The following is an 18,441-nucleotide window of genomic DNA, read 5'->3' as shown; positions in this document are numbered from 1 at the left end:
TACAGTCAGTAGGGTCACCCAGAGGCTCCATCTCCCAAGAGGCAAGGGAGTGGACACTCAGCTCTCTCCTTGGATCTTTCAGCTCCCTCTTTAGACTGGCCTCCACGTGCAGTCCCCTTTTCACTGGTGCAATGTAAGATCACAGGGGTTTTTTCCATATCTGGTTCAATTGCTATGTTCTCAAGAACAATCTAGCTTACATTCCCCCAGCATCTGTCTTCTTTCCCTAAGCAGAAAGAAATAAGTCTGCACCCATCTACATCTAGAAATCCTTCCTGGGACTTCCCTGGTGGTCCAGTGGTTAAGACTCTACACTTCCAATGTGAGGCGGGTTTGATCCCTTGTCAGGGAATGAGGATCCCACATGCCACGTGGCAAAAAAAAAAGAAAGAACGAAAGAAAGAAAGAAATCCTTCCTGATTCCCTTGGTTGCTTCAAACAGTGCAGCCCGTGGGAATCCTAGGAGAAACCCTGGGATGTTTGCCGAGAATCAGGCCCACTGGGTGTTCCATATAGAATCATATCGTCACAAGCAAATGAGGAAACTCATCCCACAGGAAGTGTCCAAATCCCAGGTTCTCAGCTTCTGGACACAGAATAACCCGAGGAACTTGGCCTCCCCACCCCCTGCCTTCCCCGCTCCCTCATCAGCTTCCACCAACTTCTCCCAGGGCTGTGAGGTCTGTTCCAGGGAGCAGATCCAATCTGACAGGTGTGAGATGTGATGACCCTTCCTTTGTGGCTGCCAATGTTTGCATCCCAGAGAAACAAGTCTGAAGCCCAGAGGGACAGCCCCAGGATTAAGTAGGCCAACCGGAAGGATGCTGGGGGAGGTGGTCTTAAGAACACATGGACACCCCTGGCAGCATCCGTTCATAGAACTTAACAGTACCTTCTCTCCTTTATTCCCAAGGTTGCTGGATCAAAGATCACAGAGTCATTCACAACATGATGTTTAACACAGAGACACTCTGGAAGTATTCCATCAAGACCACACAGAACAAGACTGAGTGGTGGGACAATGGCATTCTCCCCCTCTGGATCACAGCCCAGAGACAGGTACCACCAGAAACCCTGGGCTGACTTCCTGGGACATCGTCTCTCATTCCTAGGCATGTGGGTGGCGGGTTAGACGTTGCGTGGCCTTGGGCAAATGACTTAACCTCTCTAAGCATCTGTTTCCCTAAATGTGGTATAGGGATCATGATGATGCTCTTACTTAATAGAGTTCATGTAAGGATTAAATAAGATGTGCACTTAAGGCATATCTCAGTAAGTTTTAGCTGTTATGGATGGATGAGGCTCCATGAGGGCAGAGTTGGCTTAATCATGATTGTTCCTCCAGGGCTCATCATAGGGTCTGGACCCAGCAGCTCTTTAATAAATCTCTCTTCATACACTTGCCTCTGACTTAGGCATAAAATCCCTTAGGAACAAAGTTGACCACTCAAGGCATGAAAAGCTCTGATGAGAACATTTGCTTGAAAGTATCCCAGCAGCCACTCATTATTGCTTTGAAAAGGCAGAAATGAGATTTGTGCGTTGAACTCCCAGCCCCAAACCTGTTGCCAGCTTTTGCATTTTCTCAATGAGCTTCCAGAGTCATCACTTCAGAACAGATCCTCCTCCTCTTCCCCCAAGACACCAGCCTTGGCTCCAAAGCTTCCTCGGGTCCTGACACTTCATCTCTGTGCTCCCAGCCCATGCCGTGCACATTACATTGCAAGGGGGTATAATTGCAGCAGCTCAGAACAGTCTGTGGACTTATACTCCCAGAGCAGGGTCCAACCAGCTCCACCCTTCTCCAGCTATGTGACCTTCAGCAATGACCTCCACTCTGTGCTTGATTTGCCCCACCCATAGAATGAGGATGGCCAGAATCCCTGCTTCATAGGCTTGTTGGAAGGATTAACTGTGATAACGCATGTAAGTTGTTTGGCACTAACTGCTTGAAATGATCATTCTTATGAATGGAAGCTGAACCATTTTAGCAGGACTTCAGCTACAGGTCACTACAGCTCTAGGCCAGAACTATCCAATGGAACATTCTGTGATAATGGACATGTTCTATTTTGCATGGTCCAATGTGGAAGCCACAAGCCACAGGTGGTAATTGAGCCCTTGAAAGGTGACTGGTAAGACTGAGAAACTGAATGTTTAATTGTATTTCATTTTAATTAATTTCAATTTAAATCTAAATACTACACAGGCGAGGGGCTACCATATTGGACAACACAGCTCTAGAAGAATCACAGGGGGCTGTCAATGACCCTACTCTACCTCAGGTTCATTAAGTGTTGGGCTCTAGAGTCCTTCCTCTTCTGTCACATTTTTTTTTTTTTTTTTTTTTTTTGCGGTACTCAGGCTTCTCACTGTTGTGGCCTCTCCCGTTGCGGAGCACAGGCTCTGGACACGCAGGCTCAGTGGTCATGGCTCACGGGCCCAGCCGCTCTGCGGCATGTGGGGTCCTCCCAGACCAGGGCACGAACCCGTGTCCCCTGCATCGGCAGGCGGACTCTCAACCACTGCGCCACCAGGGAAGCCCCAACATTTTTAAACTTTGAGGCACAGACCATGCAAATAAACTGTCCATACAAGAAAAATAACAACCATAACACTCACTATGCACCAGGCCCTGATTTAAGTGCTTTACGTATATTAATTTATCACAACCCTGAGGTGCTAAGGTTATGCCCCTTTAACAAATGAGTAAACTGAGGCACCAGGTGATACCATAACTTCTCACAGTCACAAAGTTAGTGAGAGGCAGAGCCAGGATTTGAACTCACTCTGGGTTCAGCAACTCTTAACTCTTAACCATGACATAATATTTCTTCAGTGGCCAAAGCATTTAGTCATGGATTTCGAAGTGAATCTTGTATCTGCCTAGCTGCTAAGAAGGTCTGGATAGTCTTCCTTAATTTACTATTCAAAACCCAGGGCCTCTCTTGCTAAGGAATTCGTTCACTGGCATGAGGCTTCTGGTGGCATTCTCCCTTCCTGGTGTTTTCTTATACATGGTTCTTGTCTCCTTGTCATTTATTTGCAGGGCTTTGTTTCCTCCTGCTCAATTCATAATCAGAGTGCTTTTCTTCTTTGCTGAATTCATAAGCGGTTGTGCAAAAAGAGGGTCTGGTGCAGGGCCAGGCGACTGACAACACACCACTTGTTTGGCAAGCGAATGTCAAGTTGGTGCATCGCGTTCTGCCATTAGCAGCTCCTGCCCAGGACAGGGCCATCAGCCAGCTCCCTGAGGAGGTGGTGCAAAAGCTCCTGTAATCAGAGCAAACCTATGGCCCCAGGTCAACCCCTCCCACCCCAGAAACAGGGGGACAAATGCCAAATGCCATTCGGGGACACATCTGCATTGTCGGGCAGGGCTGCAGGAGGGTGGCCTGCCCTGTACCCATCATTGGAAAATTCCTTCCTTCTCCTGAGTCTCTTCCAGGCAGGCTTTGTGGAGACTGATGCGTTAACCTTTAATAGGACTAAAATGTTTTCTGTCAGTGACATTAATACTGCCAGAGTCCATCATGATTCATGAGAATCGGTGTCCCTTGGCAGATGATGCCTAGGAGATGGGATTCCCAACCACTTTTGTCTCCACCATCCATGGTCCACGAGTGTATCCACTCCATCAGGACTTCCCCAATGGTCAGGCTATGAACAGAGAGGCTCCAATGAGAGCAGGCTGGGATTTTAAATGAGCTCCTAGGATAACTGAACCTGATCAATGGCTGAGATGTTTCACCAAGTTCAGTAAGCCCTACTTCTCAGAGAAAGGCAGACAGCCATGACTGTGAGACCCAGGAAAACCATAAAAACCTAGGAGCATGTTCCTCCTCTCTATGGAAGAGCCACAGATCATATTAAGATGTGAAATGGCAGAGGGATGATATGGGTGAGATTCTCATGTCTTCCAAGACCGGACCATGGTAGGCTACCACCAGGAGGGGATTTGGAGAGAGGGTGGGGAGGGCAGCTACGGTTCTCGGTGTCAGCCAGGTCTCCAGACAATAGCTTCCAAACTTGGAAGAGTTGTGAGAAAGAGGGTGCCGTCAGCTTCTGCTTAGAAAAGTATTAATAGAAACATAATGCATCCCAGTATTGGCTCAATCCGTGTCTATCACACATCATAAAGATTCTGAGAATAATAATCCGACCTCCGAAAATGTGTGGGAGGGGGAGAAAACACAGAATCTTGGCCATCTAGCTTCCTTCTGTTCAGTGACGCCTCCAGAATACAGAAAAGCAATGAAAACACTCAGAACCAACCTCAACTTCTGAATTTCAAAAACATGGAGTCCATCTCTTTCCTCTCAGCCATTCCCTAGAACAAGTAACTAACTCCTTTCCCTAAACCACTAAATATACTCTCCACCAAAGCACAACTGTGATGAACACTTCACAGGCCTTCCTAAAACCCGTGCGCTTTTTGACATTAATTCAGTCCCCTAAAAAAGGAAACAAGACAGAAAAAAACAAACTAAAACTCTTTCCTTAATGATTGGTTCTGAAGAGTTTTGGTAGATTCTGTACAAAACCCAACAGTCAGGCTTTGCCATAAGAAGTACCAACTCTTGTTTTAAAGAAGCAACTTAAGAGTAATAGCCACACTGATGCAACACTACACTAAGGAAGGATAATGCACCCAGTAAAACTAGCGATTTTCCAACTGCTATTGCTACTGGAAACACTGATTATGCTAATTAAAGGGTAGAATAGTAAATACCCACTCTTTTGCATCCAATTAAGTGCTGAGATTGTTTCTCAGAAGTAGAAACAATCTGTAGAAAATAGCACTTTTGCTTATCATAGGTCCCAAATAAACAGAGTCAATCGTGTGTGTGTCTGTGTCTGTGTGTACACATGCTCACACACACATTTCTCTCTGAAGCGCATTTCACAAAGCAGCATAAATCCTCAAATTCCTATGGGACCAAGTGAGAAAAATCACAGTTTCCTAAGACTACAGCTTGGGATATCTTTAAAGAAAGAGTATGTTTTGAGAGACTTCCCTGGTGGCGCAGTGGTTAAGAATCCACCTGCCAATGCAGGGCACACTGGTTCAATCCCTGGTCCAGGAGGATCCCACATGCCACAGCACAACTGGGTCCGTGCGCCACAACTACTGAGCCTGTGCTCTAGAGCCCGCAAGCCACAACTACTGAGCGCACATGCCACAACTACTGAAGCCCACGTGCCTAGAGCCCATGCCCCGCAACAAGAGAAGCCACCACAATGAGAAGCCCGCACACCTCAGCGAAGAGTAGCCCCCGCTCGCTGCAACTAGAGAAAGCCCACATGCAGCAGTGGAGACCCAACGCAGCCAAATAAATAAATTAAAAAAAAAAAAAGAGGGGCTTCCCTGGTGGCGCAAGTGGTTGAGAGTCCACCTGCCATTGCAGGGTACACGGGTTCGTGCCCCAGTCACGGAAGATCCCACATGCCGCGGAGTGGCTGGGCCCGTGAGCCATGGCCGCTGAGCCTGCGCGTCCAGAGCCTGTGCTCCACAACGGGAGAGGCCACAACAGTGAGAGGCCCGCATACCACAAAAAAAAAAAAAGAAAGAAAGAAACAATATGTGTTGAGAACACAGCACAAGAAAACAATTTCAAGTTGGGAACATCTGAGATTTAACATGCTGGATATGCAGGGCTGTCTAAGACCCTCACAATGTCAATGTCAGCTTATTCTAAATAATAAAATAGTCAAACTATGTTCTACAAAACGTTGGAAGCTTCATCCTTCCAGTCAATTCCATACTTGACAGCAAAGTCAGTTTACATGGATGTTAAAGTACCGTCGCTAAAAACTGAGAATTATGTCTAATGCCAATCAGAAATGCAATAAATATTAGGGGATTTGCAAGTTAAAGCAACCATAGAAATTCTAATATCAGAAAGGAAAATGTGTTACCTGTAGAGGTTACAAATAAGATGCTAGAACCCAAAAGCGAAAGCATTTCTGTAACTATTTCCATAAGTTAATCAAGAGTGAGAATAGGATGGGTTTTCCACCCCTAAAAGGAGACATGATTCATGCATTCATTCAACACACATTTAATCAGCAGTCAGCACTTACTCTGAGCCAGGCCTGTTCTAGGTCCCAGGAAAAGTACGTTCAACAAGATCAGCACAGCCCCTGATTTCCCAGAGCTCACATTCTAGAGGAGGGAACTAGATAGTAAAAAAGTAAGCAAATTAAGGTAATTTCAGGTTGGGGAAAGTGCTTTAGAGAAAATAAAACTGGATCTCAAAATAGGAAATGAATGCTGGAGGGCAGAGGGGACAATATTTCACCTACAGCTATGGATAGCAGAGCTTCTGGAACCTCGCAAAGTACTTAGTATTAAGACTTCTGTCTTAAGTCAAGCTTCCTAAAAGCAGAGCCTGAGGCAGGGATGTGGTGCTCATAATGTATTGAGGGAGAGTTCTCAGGAGATGGGAGTGAGGAAAACTGACAGGGCAGGAGGAGGACCTAAGTGAGACGTGGCCTCAGCTGGAGACCAGCTTCAGCCTGATCTCACGGGGAGCACTGGAACATGAATCGCACCCCCAAGTCATCCCACCCTGAAGCCAGGGAGCTGGCTTTATGTCCTGAAGTCAATCACTGGCCATGAGCTGCTGGGGATAGAGGAGCAGTATAGGATACCTGCCCAGGTGAGGCAGGACTTGGCCACTTGGCAAGGGAATTTTCCAGAACATGGGGGAACTGAGAAACATTAGTAGCCACCCTCACAGAAATGTGTGTGGGTGCAGGCCCAGTAAGGGGATCTTGGTGGGGTACCAACAGCATCCCCTACAACTTCCAAATTTGTTTCCTGCTTCTCTCTCTCAAATGGTACATGGGAAGTTTTGGCATTATGCTTAGTTATACTTTTCTGCCCATTTGTAGACCAGATAGCCACAACCCAGGTGCCACTATCCCACAATTCTTCCCTGTAATTTGTTCTCCATACCAAATTGATACCGTTACACCAGCACCCTCTCTTGGTTCTTTTAAAGCCAATGAACTATACAGTGTTTTTCATAACATCCAAATCTTGGGTGATACAAGAAGTGTCCCAGAACAGCCCTCAAGTTAATAGCCAAGATGAAGGAAAATACTTGCTCCCCAAATAAGCAGGTCAGTCTTTCATGGAACCAGAAATCTATCAAGCTCATACTATGTGCCCAGTCCTGGTTGAGGAGCTGCTTTACAACAGAAACTATTTAGTGAGATGGGTCCATCTTATTGTTAACTCATTGGTGAGTGTACATAAAATTATTTTCCTAACAATTTTACCAAGCTTTGTCAAAATCTAGCTTTCTGCTGGGGAGCAAATCATTTAATATTTTCATGACTTTGAAATCACTTGTGTTGTTAACACAGCCTCATTTTTGGTCTGAAGACTCAGTTTGGCTCAGAGTAAATCCTTCACCTTGTAACCAAGTCAAAGCTCTGCTCCCCCGCATGCTCCCTACCCTCACCGTAAACCCTCTGGTGGCCCCAGCAGCCTGGGGTAGAAGGAGTATGGTCTACTCCTCTCAGGCCCCTCACACCTCTTTCCCTGGTTTACCCACTGGTGACAAGGAGAGGGAAGAGATGGCAGCTCCTCCCATGATGGCTTGGTGGTAGGCCAGGGCCCTTTTCCTGTTGGCTGTAATCTACTGCCCTGTGTAGTTGCCCATGGCCTGACATAGAAGGTGAAGGTCACTGGGCCCCACTGACAAGGGCTTCAGGGTCAAGCAGCAACCCCAGGCCCTGCCCAGGCCTTATAAGACTCAGCTGCATTTCATGGCTGACCCACCCCATTCCTCTGACGTAAGGAATCCCATGCCCCATGCTGCAGCCATTTCTGCCATGACTGGAGGCTCCAATCTCATCTTCCTTCTGCAGATTCCAACCTTGGGGTCTACAGGCACATTTCAGATCCACCTTCAGGACCCCTCAGGAGACAGAAACTGGAGGAGATAATCATTGCCCCCTCTTCATCTGACCATGCGGTCTGGCCCATTGCTCTTTGCTCCTCTCCAGGAAACTAAAAGCTGAGCTCATTGAACACTAACATGCTCCACGTGCATTTAGTCCTCACAACCACCATACAAGGTGGCATTAACATCCCCGCTTTACAGATGAGGAAACAGAGGTGGAGAGCATCTGAGTGACATGCATCCAAGTGGGAGAGAAAAGATAAACCCAGGCAATCCAGCATCGAGCACACCTTTAACTGCCCTATTGTCTGCCTCTGGGTTGGGCGTCAAGCCCAGTGGCTGAGCAGACATCTGCACAGGAAACAAGATGACAGTCTCCCCTTCACACAAACAGCCCCAAATTTTATAAACATTATACATGGGAACCAGTTAGGCAGATTCTCCCCTCTCCAACAGCCCCAGAGGAAATCCACAGATCTTATCTCATTGGCTCTGACTGGGACCTGGGCCCAAGGCTGAACCAATTGCTATGGCCAGGGGATGCAGCGTCCTCTGACTGGCCAGGCCAGAGCCACATCCCACCTCTGGAGCCTGATGTGGACCCAACACATCTTGCATGGAGCAAGAGTAGGGAGGAGAGCTACCAGGGGATGTCAGATGCTCCAAACCAGCAGACAGGGGAGGGGGTGCTGGGCAGGCAATCATAATAGCTGTCCACTGCACACACCGGGGAAGGCTTGTGGTGGCTTCTTAGGTCTAGAGGCAAAGAAAAGAGTGCCTACTACGGCCAAAACACAGTGCCCAATACTTTATCTTAAAGTTACCTGGATTAACCCTCACAAAAATCCCATCAATTTTTTGGCATTTTACAGGTAGGAACACTGAAGCACTAAGAGATTAAACTCACTCACCATCACCAACTTAGAAAGTGCCATTTTTCTTCCATTCTAAGGAACTGTTTTTTTCATTTTGCAGTCCCAAATTGGAACGCATATGCCAGTCACTGGAGTGTCGTGGTTTCATAGGCAGCATTTTTCTTCGTAGGAGCACATAACATAACGGCAGTTCTCACAGTTAACGGTGTTTTAGATTCCACGAGATCCTGGCGATGCCAGGAACGAAGCCCAATCCTGTCCGACTCTGAAGCCACATGTTTTCCATACCTTTGGACTGGGGCAGGGATGCTGACACGTTGGACTTTGCACATTATGAGAAAGATAGGAGAAATGGCCCTGATAGACTTTTCTTCTTGCACTTGCAGGGGAGGAAAACAGCGTCATTCCACTATCCCGGGGGAGGCGCCAAGTACAAAGGGGAGGCCGTCCAGCGGTCCCTGGTGGAGCCGTACACCGACCCAGACAGCAACGAGACGGAGTGGAGGGAGAACACTGATACCGTCATGAACTGGTTCAGTAAGGAAGACTTTGGCTTCGTGACTCTGTACTACGGAGAGCCGGATAATGTGGGACACCGCTTTGGGCGCGAGACAGAGAACAGGAGGGTGATGACTCAGCAAATCGACAGAACCATCGGGTACGTGTTGGAAGCCATTGAGAGGCACAGCTTGACTGAGCACCTCAACATCATCATCACATCTGACCACAGCATGACCACTGTGAAAAAGAAGCCCAAAGTCACTGAGATCCTCCTGACCAACTACATCAGCTTCAGGGACTTGGTCAAGTTTGATATTGTGGACTATGGCAGCTTTGGGACGCTCCTGCCCAAACCAGGGCAAGAGGAAGCCGTTTACCAAGCGCTGAAAAATGCACACCTTCACCTCAATGTCTACAAGAGGGAGGAATTTCCAGAACGCTTCCATTTTGCCAAACACGAGTGGGTCTTGCCAATCGTGATGTATGCTGACTCTGGTTATAACATCAATGGGGTGAGTAGATTCTAAAATGAATAAATTCCATCTTGAATTTGGAAGGCAGTCACTAGGGAAGGACCGTTCTGAAAAAAATTAAAACATAAGTGCATGCATGATGAGTTGCAACCCACTGTTTTCCAAGTGTTCCCCACCCCCCACCCCATATCCCAGACAACCCATCCTGTCCCACGTTACCATTATGCAATGATAATGACACACATCCCTGACCAAGGTTAAGTGTCCAGGGCTATGTTAAAAATTTAACATGAGTTATTTCATTTTTGTCTTCCCAACAACCCTAAAGATAGGTATTCTTATCTCCCCATTTTAACGAGGAAGAAACTAAAGCTAGAGAGAAGTGATTCGGAATTAGAATTGTAAGGCTGATGTCTGAACCCAAGCCTATGTGTTTGATCATTATGCACAAATCACCAGGAGATTGACCCAAAAAAACACCTTCTGGTTTCCATTTGCATATATCCAGAAATACGCAATCCTGTTCACTTAAAAATTTATACACAGATGCCCACAGCAGCATTATTCATAATAAACAAAAGGTGGAAACAACACAAATGCCCATCAACTAATGAATGTGTAAACAAATTAGGGTCTATCCATACAGTGGAATATTATGTAATGATTAAAAGGAAACGAAGTACAATACATGTTATAATTTGAATGAACCTTGAGAACATTATGCTCAGTGAAAGAAGTCAGATGCAAAAGACCACATATTGTATGATTCCATTTAAATGAAATGTCCAGAATACACAAATCTATAGACACAGGGCATAGACTGGTGTTTGTCTAGGGCCGGGGGAAGTTGGAGGGAATGGGGAGTAATGGCTGAAGGGTACAGGCTTTCTTTTTGGGGGGATGTAAGTGTTCTAAAATTGGTTGTGATGATAGTTTCACAACTCTGTGAATACACCAGACATCACTGAATTGTATACTTTAAATGGGTATATTGCATTGTTTATGAATTATATCTCAACAAAGCCATTATGAAAAAAATAAGGAAGCCTAAAGAAGAAAGTACCAAAGTCAATGCTAATTGTGAGACATAAGTAAGGTCTTTTTTTTTTTAACTACTAACCAATAATTCCTGGCAGAACAAAGTTTAGGTGTTCGAAACATCACGTGACAGAAGACCATCCCAGGTACAGCTTGAAGAATCCTTGTCTAAGGCTATGAACAGGAGTCAAACATTATGTTTACAATCTGTATACTCAGCTTGCTACAAGTCCAGAGTATAACATGTATGGGAAAACTCATAAGCTTATTGTTTATTGTTAGTGGAAACATTCACAGTAAAATGCAACACTTTATTGGTATTTTGTAATCCTTCAAGTGGCCTGGAGCTAATAAGGCCTTGCCAAGAACAGATTCTATAGTCACTGGCCTCTTTTTAAACCTGGTTCATGATGTAACAGGTTGAGAGGGATGTTAATCAAACAGTCATATTCCCAGAGTGACCAACTAGATAGTCTGAGGGACAGGATGCTGTGATCAGTTTAATCTTCCAGAAAACTGACCATTAGACAGAAAATCCTTTGGGCCTCAGTGCTCTCGTTGAATCCACTTCTCAGATTCCCACCCACCTGCCTGCCTTGATGGGCGTAACTCTTCTCACTTCAGGACTGAGGAGCTTGCAAAGCACATGAGGCCATCACTGGGGGGCACTTAACAGTTCTTAACAGGCTGCTCCATGGCCTCAAAGGCCGTTGGACCAGTTTCTTTAGACAGGTGAGGGAGCCTAAGCTGAACAGACAAGAGCTTTCTATACTGAACAAGCCAACTAGGAGACCAACTTTTCAATATACAGAGCATCACATGTCTTACATGCCAGAATATACGTTGGTCCTAAGAAAATATAAACAGTGCTGTGCTGTGACTGATGTTACCTAGTCATTTGAAAAGGAGGACAGACAAAAACCTACCCAGCATTCATTAAACAATTACCTACAGTCCTTACTCCCTCCTCTCTAATCCTCTCCCAGACTCCAAAATGATATAGATAGATAGATGCACTTCTGTGCCTTAAGAAACATACCTGGCTCTAGAACCAGTCTGGGTTCAGATACCTGCTCCAACACTGGCTACTACATGACTCAGGGCAGTTTCCTCAGCTGTAAAATGGGGATGATAATGATAGTGCCCTCACTTTAGAAAGCATTCAGAACAATTCACAGTACATAGTAAGCCCTCTATGTTTAAGCCTATTATAACTGTCAGTATTACTATCTTAATGCTGTTTCTAATGGGTATTTTTTCTTTATTCTCTTCCTTAAAGATCTTCCATTCCTTCCTTTCTCTGCCACTGCAGACAGCAGTGTCCTTCCTTGTCATTTAAGTTTTCAAAGACTTCCTGGATCCAACAAGCATGACATTAACTAAAGGGCAGTTTTCTTTCAGGGGACTGGAATCTAAAATGGCTCTTTTGTTATTATTTTTTAGCAAATTATATTTCAACAAAGGAGATCATGGCTTTGATAATGTCTACATGGACATGAAGATCATATTCAGAGCTTTTGGGCCAGATCTCAAGAAGAATCACCTGGCTGAGCCTTTTGACAGCATCCACATCTACCCCCTCATGTGGAAGCTCCTGGGGGTTACCCCTGTGCCCCACAATGGCTCCCTGGCAGTCACCCAGGAAATGCTTATAGACGCTTATGACCAGCAGCCAGGTGTGATAAAAAAGCCACCACTAAGAGATTGGTAGTGTGTCCTGAGACAGAAAAGATTCAAAAGGGGGTTTCCTGAATGTGGGAAAAGTCAAGCAGAATAATCCTGTTTCCTGGCAGCTTCAGTGCTCCCAGCACAAGATTATCAACAGCAGCTCTGAACAGGTAGCAGAAGAAGTAGGAAATCCCTCGCTGTGTTGGTGACATTTTATATAGTGCCTGTAGGGCAAGAAGGAAGGCTCTCCATAGAGGAAGTCAGGCGATAATCCTTCTGAGCCTCAGCAAGCATGCATAGTCTGCGCCCAGATACCCCTTGTAGATTCTGAATAGCAGCCTTCCTTCAGCAACTCTGTGCATGCGGGTGCCTGCAGGAAAGAAAGCTGCTCACAGGGGAAGAACGAAGCCTTAGCACTCTACTCATGGCTAAAAAGAGGGGCAGGGGTTCCTGTAAATGAGGTTGCGAATTCTGAAGACTTCAAAATCCTAAATCTGGGTGATATAAAGGAAGAAAGGAAGCATCTCTGGGAATTCATTTGTTTACAAACACTGGCCAGCTTTTCTTTTGCAGGGAGAGACTTAGAACACTGCCGGATGATTTATCAGATGCTTAGAGCAACCACACTTAATTGAAATGGAGTACAAAGAACAGCTTCCTGCACCCTTTTCCTTTCTTCCAAGCCACTGCCCACAATCTTCTTGTGAATTTACTGGAAGCAGGCTGTTTTGGAGAAAACTAAGTGAATGGATGGCAATTCTCTAAGTTATTGAGAAATTTTTTTTTAAGTTTTAGAGTTTTGCTACAACTCTTTGGCCCCTACCGCCTGTCCCATAGTCCTGGGAGCCTGAGGTAAGGTGTGTTTGACCACCAGTTACTGATAAGCAGGACATCCCACCAACTGATTTTCAGCAAATTGGCTTTTGGCAAAGTGGTCACTAGGCAAATGGGTCATTTGGCGAATAGGTTGTTTAGTAAATCGTCTTTCAACGACTTGCCCTAAGAGATTTCTCTACAGTGAGCACTTCCTTGGGTTAAATGTACATTTTGTTTCCATAATTAATATTCACTAGCACCTCAATGGGAAACTTCCCAAGGACCCAGGAACAGCCTCTTAATCAGATCATTTAAAACCATCTGATTTTTTATTAACAGGAGTGGACATGCAGAGGGCATCTGCTCTCCAAAATACAGCTATCGGTCTCGGGATTGTCGCAGGAGTTCTTGTGGTTCTGTTTGTTGCTGGTGTGACATTCACGGCCTTTGGTTGGAAAAAAAGTGAGTAGTCTCTGCGGGTTTTCTGTGGTTGATCAGTGCACATAGTAATAATCCATTTCAACCACTTCCTGAGTGCCTAGGGGTCCAGCACTTTGACAACCCAGTAACCAGGGATATCCTCGTGGGCTTGCATCCTGGACAGTCGTACAGGGCCCAGGACTCAGAACAGCCCCCAGCTTGGTCTGATCTCAAAAATCTTGATTTTTTTTAACAAGGGCCCCATTTTCATTTTGCACTGGGCCCCAAAAATTATGTTCCAGTCGCATGCGCTTCCCAGGGCTGCTGTAACAAAATACCACACACTGGGTGGCTTATAACAACAGAAATTTGTTGTTTCACAGAACTGGAGGCTAGAAGTCTGAGATCAAGGTATCCACATGATCCCTCTGAAATCTGTAGCAGAGAATCCTTCCTTGCTTCTCCTAGCTTCTGCTGGTTGCCAGCGATCCTCAGCATTCCTTGGCTTGTAGACACAATCTCTGCCTCCACCGTCACACGGCCAACTTCTCCCTGTGTCTGTGTCTTCACATGGTGTTCTCTCCTCTTATAAGGACACCAGTCATGGGATTTACGGCCCCCTGTATTCCAGTATGACCTCCTCCCATCTTAATAATACCTGCAGAGACCTTATTTCCAAATAAGGTCACACTCCTATGTACCCAGGGTCAGGACTTCCAACATATCCTTTTGGGGGAACACAATTCAACCCATAACACTGGTCCTGCCACCAACCAAAGCATTCTGTGGACCTGTTGCACCTCTTTCTACATTTCCAAAGTTATATAAAGAGACTGAGCCTCCCGCAACCCTTATTACACCCAATCCTGACCGTTCCTCTACGTTCAAAGAGCCCCTGACTCAACAGCAAGGGGGCCTCCTGAACACTGTAAACAGCCTAAGGAAAGTCAGAACTTTACTTAACCTTAACTCCATTACAAAGCCCACATTTAACGTAATTTATATTTGAACTATAAAATTTTCCTATAAGTTGAAACATGACCTATAAAGGTCTCTACACCCTGAAGCAACATTTTAGAAAGAAATCAGTTGGTCCTTTTCTAGAGAAACCATTAGCCATAGGAGGGATAAAGGAAAAACCTCAAGGTACTGATTGAATGGCCAGTCCCACAGCATAATTTCTAAAAGGCAACCATTCCATACAGTTAAAATGCATTAGCTTTTTATCATCATCATTAAAAAAAGCCTCAAATCCAGAGGCTGAATCTTTACTATAACATGTGCACGTACACATCTCCTCTGCCACTGACAGGACTGATTGGATATACCCTAATGCTTCTTGAAACATCAACACCACCTGGAATTTTCCCTTTTTATGTTAAACAGCAGTCCTAATCTTCACTTACACCTGAACACACCACACCTGTGAGGTCCATGGGACATTACAAATCCCTTCAGTGCCTTGATCCTTCCAAGTTCAGATCTGAGATGTATTACCTTATGATCTTTGTCCCCACACCAAGAGCCCGAACACAAAGATAAAGGTATCTTCTGTGTGCAGGTCAGTGGTGTGGCCCACTCAGGGTTCTTCCCCAATCTGCTAGCCATCTATGGCATCAGGAAGGCTGGACCAGCCTAGATTTATTAATATCTTAGTATAACATCATGCAGTATCACTTACTCTGGTGTTAACTGTGCATGCCCTTTTGCTCCTCAGAGGAAAGGTAATTAATAGCTATTATGTGTGTTAATAGAAAGTGTGGTATTTATGAGTTTAACTGACCCATTCCTCTTGGTGTTCACTGTCTACTGCAGGCAGAAAGCTGATCAAAACAGCACAGGTGAACCAGTACGCCTGACCAAGCTCTGACATCGTTCCTTCAGGACAAGATGCAACCATATCATATGTCAGGTGTTTCTACCCCAGGACGCTGTGACTCAAAGGATTTATGCAACATCTCAGACCCAGAAACCTTTAATTCCGTGTAAAAACACAGCAATAACCAGAGTCCACCCTCTTTATAAATCAAGTGTTGACGGAATAAGACAATTTTTGTGTCAGATGCTGTGCTCACGTGGTTCTGGTGGAAGAAGAACAGATATAAGAGAATAAATGCATTCAATTAGAATTAATTCTCCTCTCTCGTTCTCATAGCTGAGCAGGGCTCAAGTGTTTCTCATCTGAAAGGGGTAATAAGATTTCATCTGTCCCCCTCATCTACCTTGTGCAAGCACATTTAACAAATTAGCTCCCAAGACACTTCCAAATGGAGTTTTATGAGAGATTTGTGAAGGTAAATGTATTAGACTTTGAACACAGTTCAAACTCCAGAGGCAGCACCAGTGCCTTTCACTGTTCTGCTTTTCACTCAAGACATAATAAGGTCAAATGAAAGTAATTTTTTTCTTTTCTTCCCATCCCCACCTCTGTACCACTCTTACTCTTCTTCCGGATTCCTTTCCCTGCAAAGTCAAAGCTACTACTCTAAGCCCTCATAGTTCCATGTGCTCACCGGCGTGGTACATATTGCCATTGTACTTCTTTATTTGTTTGTGTGATAATTAGTTCAATACCTACTTCCCGCACGAGACCCTGAACCCCTGGAGAGGAGGAACCACTCGGGTTCTTCTCACTGTTGCATCCTCAATGCCTGATAGTGCCAGGCACATGGTTGGCGCTTAATAAGTATTTGGTGAACGAAAGACTCTATGGGTTAGAAACAGACCCTAACTGGGGTCTGGGGCTGGGGGATCAGGGGCTCCTACCTTGTGTTGGAAGACGTCATTGAGAGGTCAATGAAATCGAGGGTAATCATTGTTAAATCCATCACACCTGCAGCCTGCCTTTATCGCTCAAGCTCGCTTTAGTTTTTGCTATAAAAGACTGGCAAGTCCTCTAAGCCTAAACAATAAGACGTAGCCTAAACAATAAGATATAGCCTAAACAATAAGATGTTTGCCCGAGTTGTTTTCCAGGAACTTAGAATCAGCTGTCGCTAGTTCAAGCTGGTTAAGACTGGTTAGGACCACCGACCCTCCAACTGGGCATGCGCGAGTGGCCGTTCGTTGACCTTCTGACGTCAGAGGGCCAAAAACCCCACCCTCAGAACCTGCTAACCATTTTCTGGACAAGCGTCCCATGAAGATGCCTGTAGCTCATTTGCACCTGCGTGAAACGACCATTACCTCACATTTTTCCTATTTACAATCGCCTTACCCCACGCCCTCCACGTCCTAGACTACCCTGCTTCTTTAGCCCATAAATACGCCAGCCCCTCACCCACAGGGAAGCAGGTTTGAGATTTGTTTTCTCGTCTCCTCATGCGGCTACCTTGTGAATAAACCCTTTCTCTGCTGCAAACGTCGGCGCCTCAGCGTCTGGCTTGCTGCGCCTCTGGCAAACGAACCTGTTGGGTAACAAGGTGACCGCCGGTCCCGGTCAACCAGGGTCTCCTCACCCCACCACGCCCTCAGAAGTACATTCTGCCCCCTGTTCCCACAACAGAAGCTGTTTCAAGAATGCAGCCTAGGGAATTCCCTGGCAGTCCAGTGGTTAGGGCTTGGCTCTTTCACTGCTGGGCCCTGGGTTCAATCCCTGGTGGGGGAACTAAGATCCTGCATGCCGCACAGCTCGGCCAAAAAGAAAGAAGAAAAAAAACAGGCTTGAGAGAGCAATGTTCTGTGGAGATACTGGACTGTGTACTGACTGGACTCCGTTAAGGCTTCGCTATAAACTGTTAAGATTCTGGCAGGAGGGTGTGGAGAGGCAGGACGTCATTGAGAGGTCAATGAAATCGAGGGTAATCATTGTTAAATCCATCACACCTGTAGCCTGCCTTCACCGCTCAAGCTCGCTTTAGTTTTTGCTATAAAAGACTGGCAGGTCCTCTAAGCCTAAACAATAAGACGTAGCCTAAACAATAAGATGTAGCCTAAACAATAAGATGTTTGCCCAAGTTGTTTTCCAGGAACTTGGAATCAGCTGTCTCTAGTTCAAGCTGGTTAAGACTGGTTAGGACCACCGACCCACCGATCTATTCTCCTTGAGGTGCCCACGACATGCCTCGTAAGTTCCCTCACTTATTAAAACTGCCACCTACCAACCTGGAGGGGCCTGCTGCTTTCTTCGGTCTCTCCTTGCCCCCGTGTACGCGGCAGTTTGCCAACCAACACCTTTGCCTCGGTGCCTTTTACCAAGGCGAGAAAAGTCTGCGAAAGTCTGAGCCCACCGGCCCACAGACCTGAAGAGACGCCCGCACCCGAGGCTGAGCTTGAGGGCGCAGTCCCAGAGGGGTTGGGGGAGGGCTAGGATTAAGCCCAAGGGACGACGCGTCTGCCCAGAGGGCTCCTGCCAAAAAAGACCCTCGAGAAGGCGCTGGAAGAGCGAGAATGGTTACCCGGCCCTTGGCCTGACTGGGAGCTCTCGCCGCCCCGCCCAGCGGAACCTGGCGCCAAACCCTGACTCCGCCCCCACCGAAACCCTGGCCCCGCCCCTTCCGACCCTGGTCCCGCCTCCCAGGCCCCAAATCTGCCCCAGAGCCCGCCTTCAGGGCCCGCCTCCAATTTTCCCAAGTCCCGCCTCCTAGGACCCCTGCAACGCCTCGACCCACCCCCACCCCACCTCCGCACTCACCTCCGGCTGGCACCGCCTGCTGAACCCCGGCTCCCTACCTAAGCCCCGCCTCCCAGGATCCAAGCGGCGCCTGGCCCCGCCCCAAGCCCCACCCCGGCTTC

General features: G+C 46.4%; 1 protein-coding gene across 1 annotated transcript in view; it reads left to right on the top strand.

Annotated features, from left to right (window-relative positions):
• The window catches only part of LOC114894311 (ectonucleotide pyrophosphatase/phosphodiesterase family member 7-like), a 44,870-nt gene extending 26,488 nt beyond the window's left edge, over positions 1–18,382 (top strand). Inside the window, 3 exon segments of the mRNA XM_029220847.1 lie at positions 914–1,059; positions 9,178–9,804; positions 18,227–18,382. Coding sequence (XP_029076680.1) covers positions 914–1,059; positions 9,178–9,804; positions 18,227–18,382 — 929 coding nt within the window.
• Positions 18,383–18,441: the final 59 nt, after the last annotated feature.

This window comes from Monodon monoceros, unplaced genomic scaffold, assembly GCF_005190385.1.
Source record: "Monodon monoceros isolate NGI ecotype Baffin Bay Population unplaced genomic scaffold, NGI_Narwhal_1 Super_Scaffold_13, whole genome shotgun sequence".
Lineage (NCBI taxonomy): Eukaryota > Metazoa > Chordata > Mammalia > Artiodactyla > Monodontidae > Monodon > Monodon monoceros.
The sequence above is the reverse complement of the archived record's forward strand: the minus strand, read 5'-3'. Positions and strand labels throughout refer to the sequence as shown.